The following is a 16,631-nucleotide window of genomic DNA, read 5'->3' on the forward strand; positions in this document are numbered from 1 at the left end:
TACTACTATTATACATGTATTATAAAATATAATAAAGTATAGTATATATATATATAAATATATACAAACATACAAACATTATAGGTTGAGCGGTCTGAGCAGATTTTCTTCCACCAGAGGAACTTTAAAACCCTGTCTGAGGATCACTTTGATCTAGACATGCTTGCTGTTACAAATGCAACTGGAGCGGCAGACTGATAAGACCAAATCAAATCAGAGTGCTTATGCACAAAGAAGAATACCCACAAGAAGAAAAGACAAAAAAAAAAAAAATTTATCAAACCTTTGCATCTTTTATATAACAAAAAAAAGCATAGGCAAATTAAGGCAAACAGTCAAAGAGGCAGGAATTGTTCAATATGGAGATTAGGAGAGAGATAGGCCACCACTAGATATTACAGAGATCACACAATGAATGTGCAAGATATACAATAACTGAAAGTTACCTAACCATTACCATCAGTGTGATAATGAATCTGTAGCAGGTTAATCATGAGTCTTCGCCACAGTGAGCTCAAAGGATTTCCAGGTAGATTGCCGTCTCTGCATCGGCCACAGCAGTACCCTGTACCTCTCTTGTGCCTCTGACTCCAAAACCTTGTCTGGCTATTCCTCCGTCCTCTCCTCCTCTTCTTCTTTCCCCACCTCTTCTGCCCATTGGACGGATCTGAAAAAAAGGACAGATGTTGCTAATCCAAAATTTGGGGAATTACAGATTTAGGATATTTAGCAATATATGTTTATGCAATGCCCTCTGTTGCCAAGGGCATAACCAACCTGCTTAGTATGGACAAAAAGAGGTGTGCAGTTCTGGTATACGAGTTGGTAGCTGCCGTTGGTGTAGATATGAGTCACTTCTGTGCAGTTAATGTAGAGAGGCATCTGGTCCTGATAAATTCCCATTCCTTCAGGGTACACGGCTGGACCTCTACTCAGGCCATGTCTGAGAGGTGTACAACAAGTACTTGAAACCTCACAAGCAAGTATGACAAACACAAGTGAACATTTAAAGGGTTGATTTGTTTGTTACTACATACTTTCCAGCTCTCTTTCGGCAGCAGTAGAATAGAAGAGACAGAAGGAATATGGCCAGGCAAATGGACACGGCAGGTATCACCAACCACAACAAAGGTGCCATCTCTGTTTATGGACAAAAAGAGCAGCGATGGATCAGCATATGATGTGAAGTTATAATGCAATACAATGTTCTGTCCACGCCTTGGGGAATACAAAATGGATTATGGTACGCCATTCGGGCTTGATGTAATGGGTTCACAAAAACGTAACAAACTAAGCATTGCAATGTGAAGGACTATAAGATGGACTGCAGCCACTGAAAAGCTTTACTCATTGTACAATAGTACAATAAAGGTACAACAACATAAGGTTGTCTTTGCGGCACTCCTCAGCGTATTCACGTCTACTTGAGTTTCCAAGCTTCAGGCATGCTGCACAGATGTTTCAGCACCATCCCTACACCAGAGTGAGTAAACAAGAGGCTGTGTTTTTGTTTGCGTGGAAAAACTGGGTTTTGAACACACCTTCTCCTCCCTGCAGCAACATCAGGGAGTCGTTTCCCAGTGCGTTGAAAGCAAAGCAGATCACAGTCTGAGGTCTGTCCATGCGGCCCCTCAGAGTGGCTGTTAGCACGTCGGGTTCAGAAGTTACGGACACGTTGTAGTCACGAAGTGGAGCGGTCCCATTCACGCTCCAGGTTACTGCTGGTTTGGGGTTGGAGTCAACTGAACAGTGACACAGCACCTCCAGATCCTCTATAACACAGGTGGAGGAGAGCCGGAGGATGGCTGGTTTATCTGTATGAGAGAAGAAAAAAAGCTCACAAATGAACATGATACATCTTCTTTGTTTAGTCCGTACGAAATTGTCAAAAATGTGCCAATTTGGAGGTTATATACCAGATAATTTCTTGGCCTAACCTCCTGGACTCTGCTTACAAGTTAAGCTTTCCTGTTTGTGGCTGCTTCATATTTACCGTACAGACAGTACGAGCAGTATAAATTTTCTCATTCCGAAATCTCAGAAAAAAAGCTAATAACTGTATTTCCCAAAATGTCGACGGTTGACCTTTGAAGCCTCTCTCCATTTACGTTTGTGCTACATTGCAGTTGACAAGGGATCCTGGAAAAGACTTCTGAAGAACACCTTCAAGAACTATTATCATCTTGATTTTTGCGGACTTATCTTCTCAGATTGCTGCATTGAATTCAAAATGTACTCCAGGATGAGGTAAGTTCACCGTGACATCACTGTGTGGTTACAGGTGCTCTGACCACACCCGACCAGTTAGAGGTGAAACCAACTAAAGACTTTCAACAACAAAGGACGGTGTAACATTTCAGCCTGGTGTTGTGCAGGTTAGGCGTGTTGTCAAATCGACTAAATATTTGTGTGTATGGCCATTGGAGGTGGGCCGAGAGGAAGAAGGATTACATTGTATGTTCAACGCAGTGGGCCGAGAGTCTCCTCGACCAATCAGGTTCCGTGCTGTGCAGTGGACCCTCATGTCCCGGGTCACGTTGAACACCCGGACCGAGTGTGTGCGCTGGTGGAGGTGCACCATGCGGCCGTGTTGACTGTAAAACCAGCGGTACTCATTCACCGGGGGGTCAGCTTTACAGGAGCAGACCAGCAAGGCACTGGCCCCCTCCTGCACTAGCAAGGACTGGACCTGAACCACTACATCTTTTGGTGAAACTACAGAGCATGAGAAAAAAAATTGAAAAAAAAAAACTGAGCACAGAAGCATAAATATACTTGTCAAAGCAAATATACTTGTCAAAGCAATGCTTACATGTCACATGCAGATCCCTTGAAACGCCCACTGCTTTTGCTCCCGGGTAGCTGACTTCACATCTGAGCCTGGGTTTCACCTGGTGAGACACGGAGAAGGCCAGAGGGGCCAGTAACATCGGTCTGTGGGGCTCTGGGTGGAGCGTGTGAACCTCCCCAGGCTCGGTGCTGTTCAGCTGGGCTCCTCTCTCCCAGATCCACTGCAGGGCTGGAGGTCTGGAGGGGCAGTGATAGCTGACGGAGCAGTTCAGGCTGACCAGCTGTCCCTCTGTGGCTGACAACATGCCGCTGATGACGGGAGCCTCAGGGGTGTCTGACAGTGAGGAAAGCTCCATCATTACTGTGTTTCTTCTGCTGATGTGTGTTTCATTAAAGAGAAATACAAATATCTACAAAAGCACTGTGCAGAATTCCATACAAAGGCCATTATTGTGGATGATTTGTCCCAGATGTTCACATTTATATTGATATAGGAACTTTGATAAATCAGCCCATATCTGATTATGTATTAAAAAAGTGATTTATTTAAGGTGGATGATTCCACAATCTTTATTTTGTCTTTAATATTGTTTCCTATTTTTATCAAAATGTAAAAAGTACTTGTTGACATTGATCATTTATTCCCCATAAAAAGTGTTTATTTGCATTAATTAGTTCATTTATTTTTTGCTATGCTCGGCATGCAGCTGAACTGAAGGGAAGAAATATCCACCAACACACACTTCTGCACTCATTATGCAATACGAAATTATTGACAAGAACATTTTGGGATTTTGTATGTAGTCATGTGCCGGAGATTCTCCAATGTGTGCTTGCATGAAAATACAGTATTTGTGCTTTGCATTTATATGTTTTCCAAATTCTAAAGACTGGGTACACAGGCATTATGGGGTTGTTAGAAATCCAAAGAAAAACTGCTTTTACTGGGGACAATAAGGCAGCACAGTGACTCCCCCACTCACCCAAAACATCCAGATTGAAGCTCCTTGGCCTCCCCCAGAGTAAGTCATCGCCTCTCTTCAGAGCGATCTCAAACACTCGTGAGTCATCCTGGCTGATCCTCTCCATCTTCACTGAGCAGTCTCCCTCTGGGGTTCGCCCAAAGAGGGACGTCCGGCCTAGGAAATCCCGGCTCACTTGATCTCTGTCTTCGCTGTTAAAAGCGGTGCTGCGGAGAGGGAAGAAGTGGCCGCCGCCTCTGAACCTCAGCCGGACGTCCACCTTCTCCTTCCTCCCCCTGAGAGGAGCCAGAGGTGTGAAAGAGCAGGGAATCACCACACAGGAGCCCACCAGCGCTTGGACATGGTCAGGGACTGAGGGCACAGGAGAGACAGCCTGGACCCTCCTCCACAGACTTGCTGCTGTGAGAGCAAACAATAAGGATCAACACACAGGATCTAAAGACAGCAGGTTTGTTATCAAGCCATCCAGCCGTATGATTGGGCTTCATGATCGTGATGTTTATGCCTTATGTGCTTGATGTCTTTTTTAGTTGTAACTTGACCACCGTGACTCCAAAGACAATTTCCGGAGTGCATGGCCGATTAAAACATGTGTGTTTGAAGCTACAATGTTTTCACGGGTCTAACTGAATGAATCCCTTGATATCTTCGAGACAGGTCATCACAAAGAATACGTTTGAGCTAACATGAGGTTATGTTGTATTTTCCTGCACTGTCTGCAAATGCATAATGTGACCCAGAACTATTTCGCAACAGATTTATACTTAGAAAAGGGAAGAGGGCAACTGCATTTCTGGCTCTGGAAAATCTACTACGTAGTAAATACTTTAAAATCTGAATGATCTTGATTATTTCAGGAAATATTTGCATATGTTTTATCACAATGTCATCAACTTCAAGGAGCTAATTTATAAAAGAAAAAAAGAACCCAAAAGAAAGTATCCTCATCTGTGAATATAAATCATCCACTACAGTATATTCTGCAGGAGACATTCACTGAGACAATCTATCCATCTCCTACATTAATAATTATGGTAATAACAGAGCTACCGGGATCATTTATTGGGGTTAACGTTACAGAAATCTGAAGATTATCCATTTCTAAAATAAAAAAAGTATAAATGATTAAATGACTCACCAAACATCAGAGGACACACAAGAAAGACAGTGTCCACATGCATGACTGCAACGCTGCTCTGCCGGCACAGACAAAGGACAGGATGAACAAAAGAGCAAAGAGGGGAAGTTGGGAGTGTTTTATTTTGCTGCTGGTACGATGACTTTGATGCCTCCACTCACCTCTTCAACTCTCCCAAAATCTTCAATATCTTCTATGCTATGCATGCTGTTGTTGTTTAGACAGCGCTGAACTTATCAGAATCAGAATCAAAGCCTGTTTTATTGCCAAGTACATTACACACACACACACACACACACACACACACACACACACACACACACACACACACACACACACACACACACACAGGTTATTGCTACGTGACAATAAACATAGTGCAATAGTTAGTAAAAGACCTAATTTCAAAATAGAAAATAATGGCTTCATGATTATAATTTATGAATTAATTCATAAATGATGGCTTTTAAAATCTGCAATAGTAGCTTTCCAACAATATTCAGATGCTCATGCAAGTGGTGGAAGTAGGAACTGTTTGGAAAGAAAGACCTCAGCAAGTATGTGACAACACATGACAATGGCTGAGTCACTCTCATGCTGTCGGCCATTTCCTCAAAGTCTCCAACAACTAAATGTGTTAATTTCTGTCTACACAGACCAAACCTCTTCCAGTGTGATAAAAGTAATAGCAATAAAAGTTCCATTGAAAGTTGAATACGACTGATTAATGATTCACTTTTCTGTCTGACACAGATTTATAGCCCTTAAGTCGACAATACATATCCGTCAATGTAAATAGGTCACCGTAGTTATGAGTTATGTAAGAGGATGGAAGCAAAGGTGAAATGTGTGAAGCTTTGTACTTCAGGAGGAGACTGTTTAGCCTGTTCATATACAACACAAAAACATATATATCCTTTTAAGCCCCGTTAAGCACCAAGGCATTTTTTAGGATTTAGCTCGAAATAGCATACCCAAACTAAAAAGGGTGTATCTCTGCAACCACAAGGGCTATTTGAATAATTTTGGTGTTATAATAAAGGCAACCCTTGTGAGCTTTTGGTCAGATGTGTAAATATTAGCATATATGTTGCTGGCTAAGAGTAAATAAAGATTGAAACACAGAACAAATAGAAGTTCCAGGTCCGCCTATAGAAAAAAGCACTTTCAGGATGATTATCTCCTTGAAATGATGCTTCACTAAGCCCTGAGGCTCTCCCAAATCATAGCACAATTTGTGAACAGTCTCTCTGCACTGTTTTCACTTGAAAAAGTGAAGCAGAACAAAGTCAGATTGGGTAAAGTACAGAGAGAATTCAGGCGAGAATGCAAAATTAGCATTTCGGCACATTTGCGCATATTTTCGCGCATCTGTGACATTTGAATTTTTTCATGTAGCAAACCTTATTTTTCACTTGTATATGAATTATGATGTTCAATAAACTTGTATTAGTGGGGATTTACTGAGGGAACTGCATTTTTTCTTATATTTGCTATTTTCTCAATTTTTTTCAAAATTTTCTGACTCAGCGATTTATGTTGCTGTGTTCTTTGGTTCATATCTCAGTGATGCTTTGCAGCAGAGGGATTTGGTGAATAGATTTGGAATTTGTGTGGAATTGTCTTGCTTTTTGCTATTTGTCTTTTTCTGATAGCACCAAGCTACGGGCTGCTAGTTCCGGAAACATGCAGAGTGGGCTGACTCGTGACAAAATTATAACTATTTTATTTTAATAATTATTTTAGTTGGTGTTTGAGTTGTGTTGAAATGGCTGACTAATTATTGTAGCCCAGGTTTTCTTGTTTAACTTGATGTGTAGCATCAATATATTTGTTCATGATTATTGTAATGTTTTACACAGTTTAAAAAAAAAATTATAAAAAAGGATCTATATATGTCCCGCGGGGCTTAAAAGGATATATATATATATATATATATATATATATATATATATATATATATATATATATATATATATATATATATATATTTAGACACACATATAAGACGGCTTTACTAAGTGTTATTTTTCATTTGAGATTTTGAAGTCACAGTATGTCATGAAAATGCATGCAGTTTGATAATTTTCTTCACCTCGTGGGCTATTTCCAAGTCTCTTGAGGGGTTTGGCGCCTTTCTGCAAGATCAAACAAAAGTTAATCAGAGGCCCGGGAAAAAGACTTGATCACTTTGTACTATGGACTCTTTGAATAGGTGGTATCGCTGCTGACAGTAAGTCATTGCACTCCGCCTCTCTGCACCTTAAGACTGAGGACAAAAGCTCTCCTGCAAACACTCATGACTGCCATGGCAAAACTGCACGAGAGGGAAAGTGACACAGAACATAGCAACAAAATAATGATTTAAGGTAAGCAAATGATTCCTGACTGAACTGTACTTTTCAAAGTTAGTATTCCGACTGTAAGTTATTGGCTTGACATCTTGTTGCGTATTTGTTTTGTTCCTCATGACAGTATTTGCTTAAGCCATGAACTCAGCTCAGCAATTGGTCCGGTCCCAGAGGGACTTGCTGCTGAAGTGGACCCTTGACCACCCGGCACCATTGCTGCGCTGGCTGCGTGATGCTGAGGTGCTGTCCTCTGCCCACTACCTGTCTCTGCTGGAGAGGTCACCTTCCAATGCCGTGGCCCAGGCTCTCGAGATGGTGTGTGCCACCGAGGAGAGCAGCCGAAAGTTTCTGCAGGTGCTGAAGGAGGTGCAGGACTATTACGGCAGAGATCTGCAGGTCTGGGTGGAGAGACACTGCAGAGATGATCCCGTCAGTAAGCCAGCGCCTGCACTTGTGAGAGCTGAAGGTGAGGATGCTTTAATATACTGGTGATGACTATGAGAAAACGTTGGTTTAAAGTGAAAGGAACTGTGAATTATATTGTTTGCAATGTTTTGCCGTCCAAAATGACAGACTGGAACAAAATCAAGTTTTACTGCATGTGTACAGAAGTGTGAGAAGATTATTAACAGAGTACAATCAACCGTGATGTCTTGCCAAGTTATTTTCGCTGACTTTGGCAATGGAGGACTGTAAATGTAAAAGATGTCTTGGAATGGCAACGTCTGTCTGTCGGTCAGTCCCTCACTTTGGTCCAGACTGAAATATCTCACCAACTATGGATGGATAAACATACCCGGTGCCAGAGGATGAATCATTTTGACTTTGTATTATGACTTTTGTAATATCATTAATATCAAATGCATTATTTACCATATGAATCCTGTGATATCCACAGAGAAGAAGCCTAAAGGCCCCATTGCTAAACTGTTCAAAGGAAAGAGCAAAGGATTCACCCTGACTACTGAGGTTAAAGGTATGGATTTATTATCTTATCAGAAAACTAGATATTAGAAAATTAATTATATTATTTCTAATGCATTTTATTTCTAGTGGTAAAACAAATACTTGACTTGACATGTTTAAAAATACATTTAAGTGTCTGATCTTCATTGTGCAGCTAAAGAAGAACTGAAACCCGGCAGGAGTGTAAAGCAGGCCAACATCCGAGGTGGGTCATCATCTTAGGCGAACTGAAGGAGACAAGTAAAAATACAGAAACACTGTTCAAGTAATTGAAGTTTGTTGACAATATATTTCCTCTTCCTCTCCTTCACTTCAGTTCCTATTTCTGCCCATAAAACAACCCTTCTGAAACGCACAGAGCAGTTGAAGTGCTACTCAGAGGGTGAGGGCGTGGCTTCAAACTCAGCTTCTCACATCGAGATTCGCTACACTGACCTTTTTGTGACGGAAGATGACGACTTAGTTGACAGCAGCCAACATGAGTACTTTGACCTGGCGAGCAGACGAGCTCGCATCTATGTCCACCAGGCTTGCCAGCGTATCCGGCCGGGTCATCTGCTGGGCCCCCAAGGAACATCGGGGCGGCCCCCCAAACGGGTTAAAGTGAAGGGTATTGCTGGTATTGGAAAGAGCGTGGCAGTACAAAGACTCGTCTATGAGTGGGCGATTGGGAAGAACATGCGTGAGTTCACCTGCATTTTTGACCTGCGCTTCAGAGAGCTCAATCTGATTGAAGCACCGATGAGTTTATTGGAGCTGCTTGGAGAACGGTTCCGATACCTGAAGGCAGCTCTGCCGGATCTTTTCACGTCGCCAAGCTCTCTGCTCTTCATCTTAGATGGTTTAGACGAGTTCAAATTCCCCTTGGACTGGACCAGTCCTGACAAAAACATCGACGTCCGTTCGCAGGTGCCAGTGTCAGAGCTGATGGTGGCTTTAATCAAGGGAAGCCTCCTCCCAGAGGCATCAGTCATTCTCACGACAAGACCGTCCACTCAAGCTCCAAAACGTTTCTTCCAGAGATGTTGTGTGGTGCTGGGCTTTGAGGAGGACCAGGTGAAGGAATACACCACCAAGTTCTACAAAGACGGGGAAGTTGCTGAAAAAGTCTACAATTACATCTTGAACAATGACAACCTTTTCGTGCTGTCCTTCATCCCTCTTTATTGCTACATCATCTGCACCGCCATGGCTGAGTTCTTCTCTCCAGGATATCCAGATGTCGGTGACTCAAAGTCTCTGGAACTAAACCCGCCCAGAACAGTCAGCGAGGTGTATTTCTGCTACCTGTTTACGGCAGTCAAGCACCATGCGCTGAGGGGAAGTGCAGAGAGAGGCACCCCGAGATCTGAGGTTCTCTCACTGGCAAAGCAGCAACTGACAAACCTGGGGAAACTGGCTTATGAAAGCCTTCTCCAAAAAAAGATCATGTTCAACAGAGCAGATTTGGAGAGCTTCGGTGTTACACCTGCTGATCTTCAGAGCACCTTTCTCTGTCACATCCTCCAGCCTCTCAGAGAGGAGACGGTCGAGATGTTTTCTTTCTTCCACTTGACTGTTCAAGAGCATCTGGCTGCGCTCTACTGCGCAATCAATCTTTTCAGCCAGGAGGACATAATCCAAGCTCTGGACTTCTGGTGCTTCGGGCTACCACCACCATCCTCCACAGCTGCACCCCTGCAAAACACTGACCTCAGCGCAGACAAGCTGGAGAGCCTCCAGATGTTCACACGCTTCTTCATGGGAATGCTCCGAGCTCGGCTGTCAGGTCAGCTGGATGGCCTTGTTGTGTGCCCCATGGAGCGAGCCGGTGGCGTCCCCGCCCGGCTGGGTTTGTGGTTCCAAGACCAGTTTAAGGGTAGAAAGCTCAAGAACCGGGTCGCCCTGAATCTCCTCCACTGCCTGATGGAGTTCCACACGAAGGAAGCCACCAGCATGGCAGCGCCAGAGATCAAGAACCTCAACCTGTTTAAGATGAAGCTGAGTGTTGTAGATTGTGCAGCTATGCACTACGTGCTGCAGTTCTCGCCTCACACGCTGAAGGAGCTCAACTTAGGATACTCCAACATCGGAAACAGAGGACTGAACAGACTGGGGCCAATCCTATACCGATGTGAATCCCTCTAGTGAGTAACTGACTTGACTATTATGAACCTGTCAAATAGATGAGAAATACAAATGTCATTTAATAAGTATGGGTTTAATTTATGATGCCTTTCTGTGTGGAGTTTGAATCGTCTTCCTGTGACAGTCTGTGTGTAGCCAAGCATGCATGACCCTAAGCATAATATGCTTTCTTAAAAAGGATGAATGGACTGCCAAAAACAATGTTGACCTAATGTTTTTCTATTCTCTTTCAGTTTGAGATACAACTGCCTGGATAAGCAAGCAGCTATTTTAGAATCAACGATTCTGAAATCAAATGAGTGCCGAGTTAAGAAGCTCTAGTAAGTCATTACTATCATAACTTTGACAAAAAAAAGCATAATTTGAGAACATTTTAATAATTCCGCTTACAGCAGAATGCAATTTAGTAGATATTTTCCAGTCAAATGAGAAAGAATGATGGGAAACCAGTCAGGACAACAAGGCCTACAATGATGTATTAAGAGTATCAATGTATTGCTATTTATATCACATTCCTGTCAGTACTTCAGATGTACGTAACAACAATTCTTGGTAATATAATCAACCAATCAGAGTGACCTGTATCGTCTCCCGATGGCTCATATGAAAAAAAAGTTGTAACTGTTCCTGTTAACAGGAGATGAAATTCAAGACCTTTAAGACATGCAAAGGCCTTTGGTTTGAGGGGACTGAATTCAATGCTTGTCAAGAACTGTGCGGAGCTGCAGATGCGCTGATCCTTCTGACTCCAAGCCCTTGCTACGAGTCATTAGACACAATACTATGTATGTCTTTAACTGCAACACACTTGTTCTACTCGTGTGTACAGCATGTGTGGCAACAACCTGGGTCCGGAGGGGGTTTTGGAGCTGTGGAACGCGCTGGAGCACAACACCACTGTGGAGGAACTCTATCTGGACATCACCGGCATCACAGAGCGAGGAACAGAAAACATCGTCGCCTGCCTCAGCAAAAACACCTCTCTGAAGACACTGACGTAAGACTATCAACTTCTGCTCAGTGTTCTCAATGTAATAATATGTGGAAACACTGCCATCTAGTGTGAGTTAATGCCTCTTACACAAGTATTTTCTCCTTCATCAGCATTGTTGGGAATGACATTGGAGAGGTGGGGAGGAGGAGGCTGAGGGAGCTGGAGCAACGTCGACCGGGACTCCGAATCATTGCAAACTTCGTGGATGACCTTGGTTTACTTCAGGCGTACCTGGACTGGGTGGACGAGATCCAGGACGACAGAGACCAGATGGACTCTGTGAAGAATGCAGATGCCTTGCAGTCGGTGCTGAAGGGGCTCCAGGTGGCAGGAGAACAGGTGGAGAAAGGGCAGAATGCAGAGAAGGCCAAGGAGCTCCGAGCAAATATTGAAGAGTTGCTGAAGTCCTCTAAGAATCTGATTGGAGGAAGACAAGTTATGTAGTAAATGGTGTGCGTGTGTTGGGGGCAGATGCTTTCTTGTATATCATCCACCACAAGTCAACTCATAATCTGACTTCAATCTGTAAAAGTGGAATTCATATTAATCCGACTGTTCTGTTTGGGTCCTGTAGACCTGGACCCTCTTTAACAACGCAAACAAATATTGAACATTCTTTAATCGGCTTGCTTCTTCATGACTATTTTGTTAAAAAAAAAAAGGCGTGGCAATCATTTGGGTCCAGCGGGGGGTTTTCGAGCTGGGGGCCGCTCAGGACTGAAGATAATGACGTGTACAGAATATGACCTCCCAGATCCTATAGTGTATTACTGTAGTTTGGTCGTATTGGAGTTGCATAAAGGTTTGTTCAAGAGGTCAAACAGGGAGGTAGAATCCACTGGGGTTTAATTGACCCTAAACAACATAATTATTTATTTAGTTTGATTACATATTTCCATATTTTGGAGACATTCTGACAAACAAATGATACATATATTTGTTGATGCAAAGCCTAGATAGCATTTAAAATATGAAATGGTTCCCTAATTTAGTGTAATAATAATGCCTTTTGGTCATTTGTGTATTTTGTCACCTTTATTAAAAGAAAGGTTATCTCTTCATATGTTTATTTGACATAATGGGTTAGGTAAAAAGAAAAAATATATATCTGAAGGAAATAGAATGGTTTATTTTAATATCTTTTAAAGATTAGTAGTGTCTGTGGGACAAAAAAACAAGGTTAAATTACAAATTCAGCCATTCCTTGTGAAATTGCACTAAATTGACTTGTTTTGAACACCATGTTGTTTTCATAACACTACTGCTAGGAGACACATTTTGACCTTGTCATATTAGTTAAAAACTATGTAGCTCTTCTGTTGAAAATGTGCTGCAAATCACATTTACTTGCACTTGTGCAACTTCCTCATTTTGAAGATAATGAACACAAACTCTTTGAAAAGGCAACATCACTTCTAGGAAACTTGACTTCAACTTCTCATCCATCTGTAAAACAGACCTGGTGAAAACTTCAGTCATTATAACTTCCAAAAGAAACATATGAATAAGTCGGCATTTAAGATCGAAATAACAATATTTTTGATGGTAAGTTTAGTTCACTCTGAGGAATCATCCATCATATATTTTAAAATTTTAAAATGTACAAATGGTCATTGAGAAATGATTCTTTTTGTAATTTAAACAACTTTTAGAAGGGCATTCAATTATGTTTTTTTTTAACATTGTTTGACAATGCTCTACAGTTATTAGTTACGTAGAAATAATTGTAAATCAAAAGATTACATGAAACTATTGTCACTGTATGTTTTAGCATATCATTTATTTTTGTTGGTAATCATGTTTCTCCTTTACCATGTTGTGAAATGTGTGATAAACACAGAAAAAATACACTTTTTCATATTTACAGTACAGAAACATCCTCACCAATATTGATTGAATGAATATTACCATGATAACATTTTTATAACGGTCTGCAATATGTATTTTCTAAATGACTACTTACTAATGCAATTGTTCTATTTTGGTTTTAGATTTCATATTACTTATTTTCTTTATTGGGAGTAATTAGTGCCACCATAATGGATATATAAAAAAAACTGTAGGTTCAACAAAATGTCGATCTGAATACTGAAGTCACATTTGGCATCGGTCTTCAAATAAACCCTGCTTGAAAAAAAGATGGAGCCCCGAATTTCCTTCTGATTGACATTCTGCGGCAAGATGAGATGGGATTCATTCACAAATTGGCAAATGACAAAATAAAAGACTGCACTACAACCCTGAACAACTTGCAAATTGCTCACAGCGATATATATATTTATTCAGAGTAGAATGCAACAATCCCCTTAAATATAATGTTTTGTCCAAAAACGTGTTTTCTTACACGACACTCGTTTCCTTTGCGGAACTGCTTTGGTCTTGTTTATGCGCTTATTGTAATTTGAAAATAGAATACAAAAAGGAGAGAAATTATTATTTATGTCAAAATATGCATTTCTACCAGCTGATCCGGACCGACTCCGCTACCTACAACAAACAAGATGACAAAGAGTCAGCTGTTAAGTTTAATAGCCAATTTTTCATGTAAGTTTATTTGTCTTTACTCACTTATGGTTAAATGTTAATGTAGAATTGAAACTATTGTTTTCAAATTTGTATTAACGTTGTTTAAAAACTTCTCAAATCACGTTTAGGCATTATAATGTTGATAATAATTAGTATAGGCTTTAAAGCAGTCCAACAGCTGGGTAAAAGTGCAGCCAGACAGCTCTCCGAAAGGCTTGAGAAACCATCTATCACACATAATGCCTCCACCAAAAGGTGTTTCTATATTACTGAGCTCTGTCCATTTTGATGTGCATGCATGGAGGAGAGATAATCTTGTTCCAACAAGATATCAACGTTTTCACATTTGTAGATTTGTTCACAGAATGTGAAACAACCAACATATGTGACTCTGACATGCAGTAGTGCTGCTAACCCTCCAGTGAAGAACTACACCTGGTACAGAGCTGACGGAGCACAGGAGACTTTAGTTGGGGCCGGAGCTCTTTTACACAATAAAGCATCAAAAGACGACATTCCTTTTTTCTGCAAGGCACAATATTGGAGTTGGACAATCCGACCTTAGTCAAATAGATGTTCAATGTAAGGATCACATTATAAAATATTACGTCAAAAAGCCATATTTCAGTACATTGATTGATATTGATTTGAAAGTTCTACTATTAAGCTCTGAATTTAACTGTCTAATGTTTTATTTAGGTATTCATAAAGCTCCTAATTTGATCTACCTATTTATTAGGCCCACATTAATTTAGACATTTTATAAAAAATATTTAGTCTCCCCTCATCAGTAGATTGTATATGGTGGAAGATTATAACCATGACTATCACTGTTCAAATATGTGAATGGCCTCCTTGATCTTTCTCCATCCAGCCACTGACTCTGACCCATTCACCGTTGATGCTGTGATCGCGTTCTAGTAATTACTAGTACTAGTTACTTAACAACATTTTTTTCCTTTTCGAATTCATTGATATACATTTTTCCCAAATTTTGTTTACGTTCCCGGAGCCCCTCATCTGTATAGAAGACAGAATGTGACAGAATTATATAAATACATCGGCAAATAGATAAATGTTACTAGTTAACTCATAGGTCAAATTAACCTAAACTAAATGACTCAAGACTAAACATGTCTGTTTTCTCTACATGCATTACAGTTGCACCTCAGATCTTGCTCTCATCCGACTGCATCAAAGCTGCACACCAGCTCAACTGTTCCTGCAGGACTGTGGGAAATCCTTCTCCCACTTTACGCTGGTATTTGGATGGGTCACCTGTCAATCACTCTGACAAGTTTGTGATAAGCAAGGAGCATCTAAATGACAAAGGTCTGTTGAGCATCATCAGCGTGAATGGACCACGACAGAGGGATCTTTCCTCCTTGCTCTGCCGCAGCTCCAACTCTCTGGGATCTGCCAGTCAACGTTTTTGTGTCAGCCGTCTTGAGCCTCAGACATCTGCAGAAAGTCAAGGTCTGTATTGTATGATACTGACTGTAAATATGATTGGTGAGCTGGAAGCAGTCAGGATGTTTCAAGAAATTCTGGTGAACTTGAAAGAAATACATTTGTACATTGTAACTAGTCCCCAAGCAGAATGGGTTTTTTTTTTCAATGAAATGCAGTCTACTTCGGCCATCTACATTTTGTATTCTCAACAATGCTATACTGGTGTAACCTCTTAAATTAAACCGTATGGTTTCAGTTGGGAAGTAAGAGCCAGGGTGTTCTTATACAAGCGGCAAAGCTGATGTTACTTCACTATATTGGCCACTCGTGTCACCTTTTCAAATTAGTAGCGTGGTTTGTGCCGCCACCCATTTCTTCCTTTCTTTCAGGAGGTAGAAGGCTTGAAAGGACGTAATATCTTATTGGGGAACACAGCGGCTAGTCAGACAGGCATGGTCACTAACAGAGAATAAAGGCACTATGTATTATTATAAATGGGCCGGAGAGAGGGAGAGAGAGCTTTTTGAAAGCAATGATGTTATGACATGTACATGTACATGTGTGTGTTTGAGTGAGAATGTGTGGAAATATCTGGTGTGACTCGTGTTAAACCACCCCACCTCCTGCTATCTAATATTGTTTACACACACACACACACACACACACACACACACACACACACACACACACACACACACACACACACACACACATATATATATATATATATATTTTTTTTTTATATAAATATATATATATATATATATATATATATATATATATATATATATATATATATATATATATATATATATATATATATATATATATATATATATATATAATGATGTATCTTGTCTGAGTTACTTCTTCCTAATCCCTCATTGTCCCTTGTGCGTTTCAGTCCGAGTGACGTTGCCAGTTTTCATCTCCGCAGTTGCCGCTCTGCTTGTACTTGTATGTGTTCTGCTGTTTGTTAACAGGTAACAGCTGTAAATACCAAAGTGTAAACACATAACAGCTGTATTGTTTTACAACACTGACACTATGCAGCGTTTGTTTGGGTCTTCATCCATCACAACTACATTTTTGAGGCCCACAAGCAACAAATAACTTTCATCCAGTTGCCCCTGCAATATTATCTAGATTTATATATTATATATATATATATATTATAATATTATCTATTAACACTGAACAAAGATTATCGGATGAACTTTGCCTTTGCATCGGGTAAATCCAGAGACAACACATTATAATGGGTTACATGTCAATCAGCACCACCCTATCCCTGTTGTCTGTGT

At 40.8% G+C, this 16,631-nt stretch overlaps 2 protein-coding genes across 2 annotated transcripts; one reads left to right on the forward strand and one right to left on the reverse strand.

Moving 5' to 3' along the window:
* Window positions 1-331: 331 nt before the first annotated feature.
* LOC306745277 (sialoadhesin) lies at window positions 332-5,519 on the reverse strand (the record flags this gene model as incomplete). The annotated part of the gene is given in 10 exon segments (XM_079228030.1): window positions 332-667; window positions 778-943; window positions 1,038-1,140; window positions 1,542-1,814; window positions 2,452-2,715; window positions 2,813-3,124; window positions 3,774-4,169; window positions 4,912-4,984; window positions 4,987-5,038; window positions 5,461-5,519. Coding segments are annotated over 10 exon segments (1,851 nt in total). The 3' UTR covers window positions 332-514.
* A 1,881-nt stretch (window positions 5,520-7,400) lies between these two features.
* LOC306745278 (NLR family CARD domain-containing protein 3-like) lies at window positions 7,401-11,793 on the forward strand (the record flags this gene model as incomplete). Its single annotated transcript, XM_079228031.1, has 7 exons — window positions 7,401-7,728; window positions 8,161-8,238; window positions 8,383-8,433; window positions 8,545-10,354; window positions 10,589-10,675; window positions 11,185-11,352; window positions 11,460-11,793. 7 exons carry the CDS (start codon window positions 7,401-7,403, stop codon window positions 11,791-11,793), a joined length of 2,856 nt encoding a protein of 951 aa, XP_079084157.1.
* Window positions 11,794-16,631: the final 4,838 nt, after the last annotated feature.

Source organism: Taurulus bubalis, assembly GCF_910589615.1.
Source record: "Taurulus bubalis genome assembly, chromosome: 12".
Taxonomy (NCBI): Eukaryota; Metazoa; Chordata; class Actinopteri; order Perciformes; family Cottidae; genus Taurulus; species Taurulus bubalis.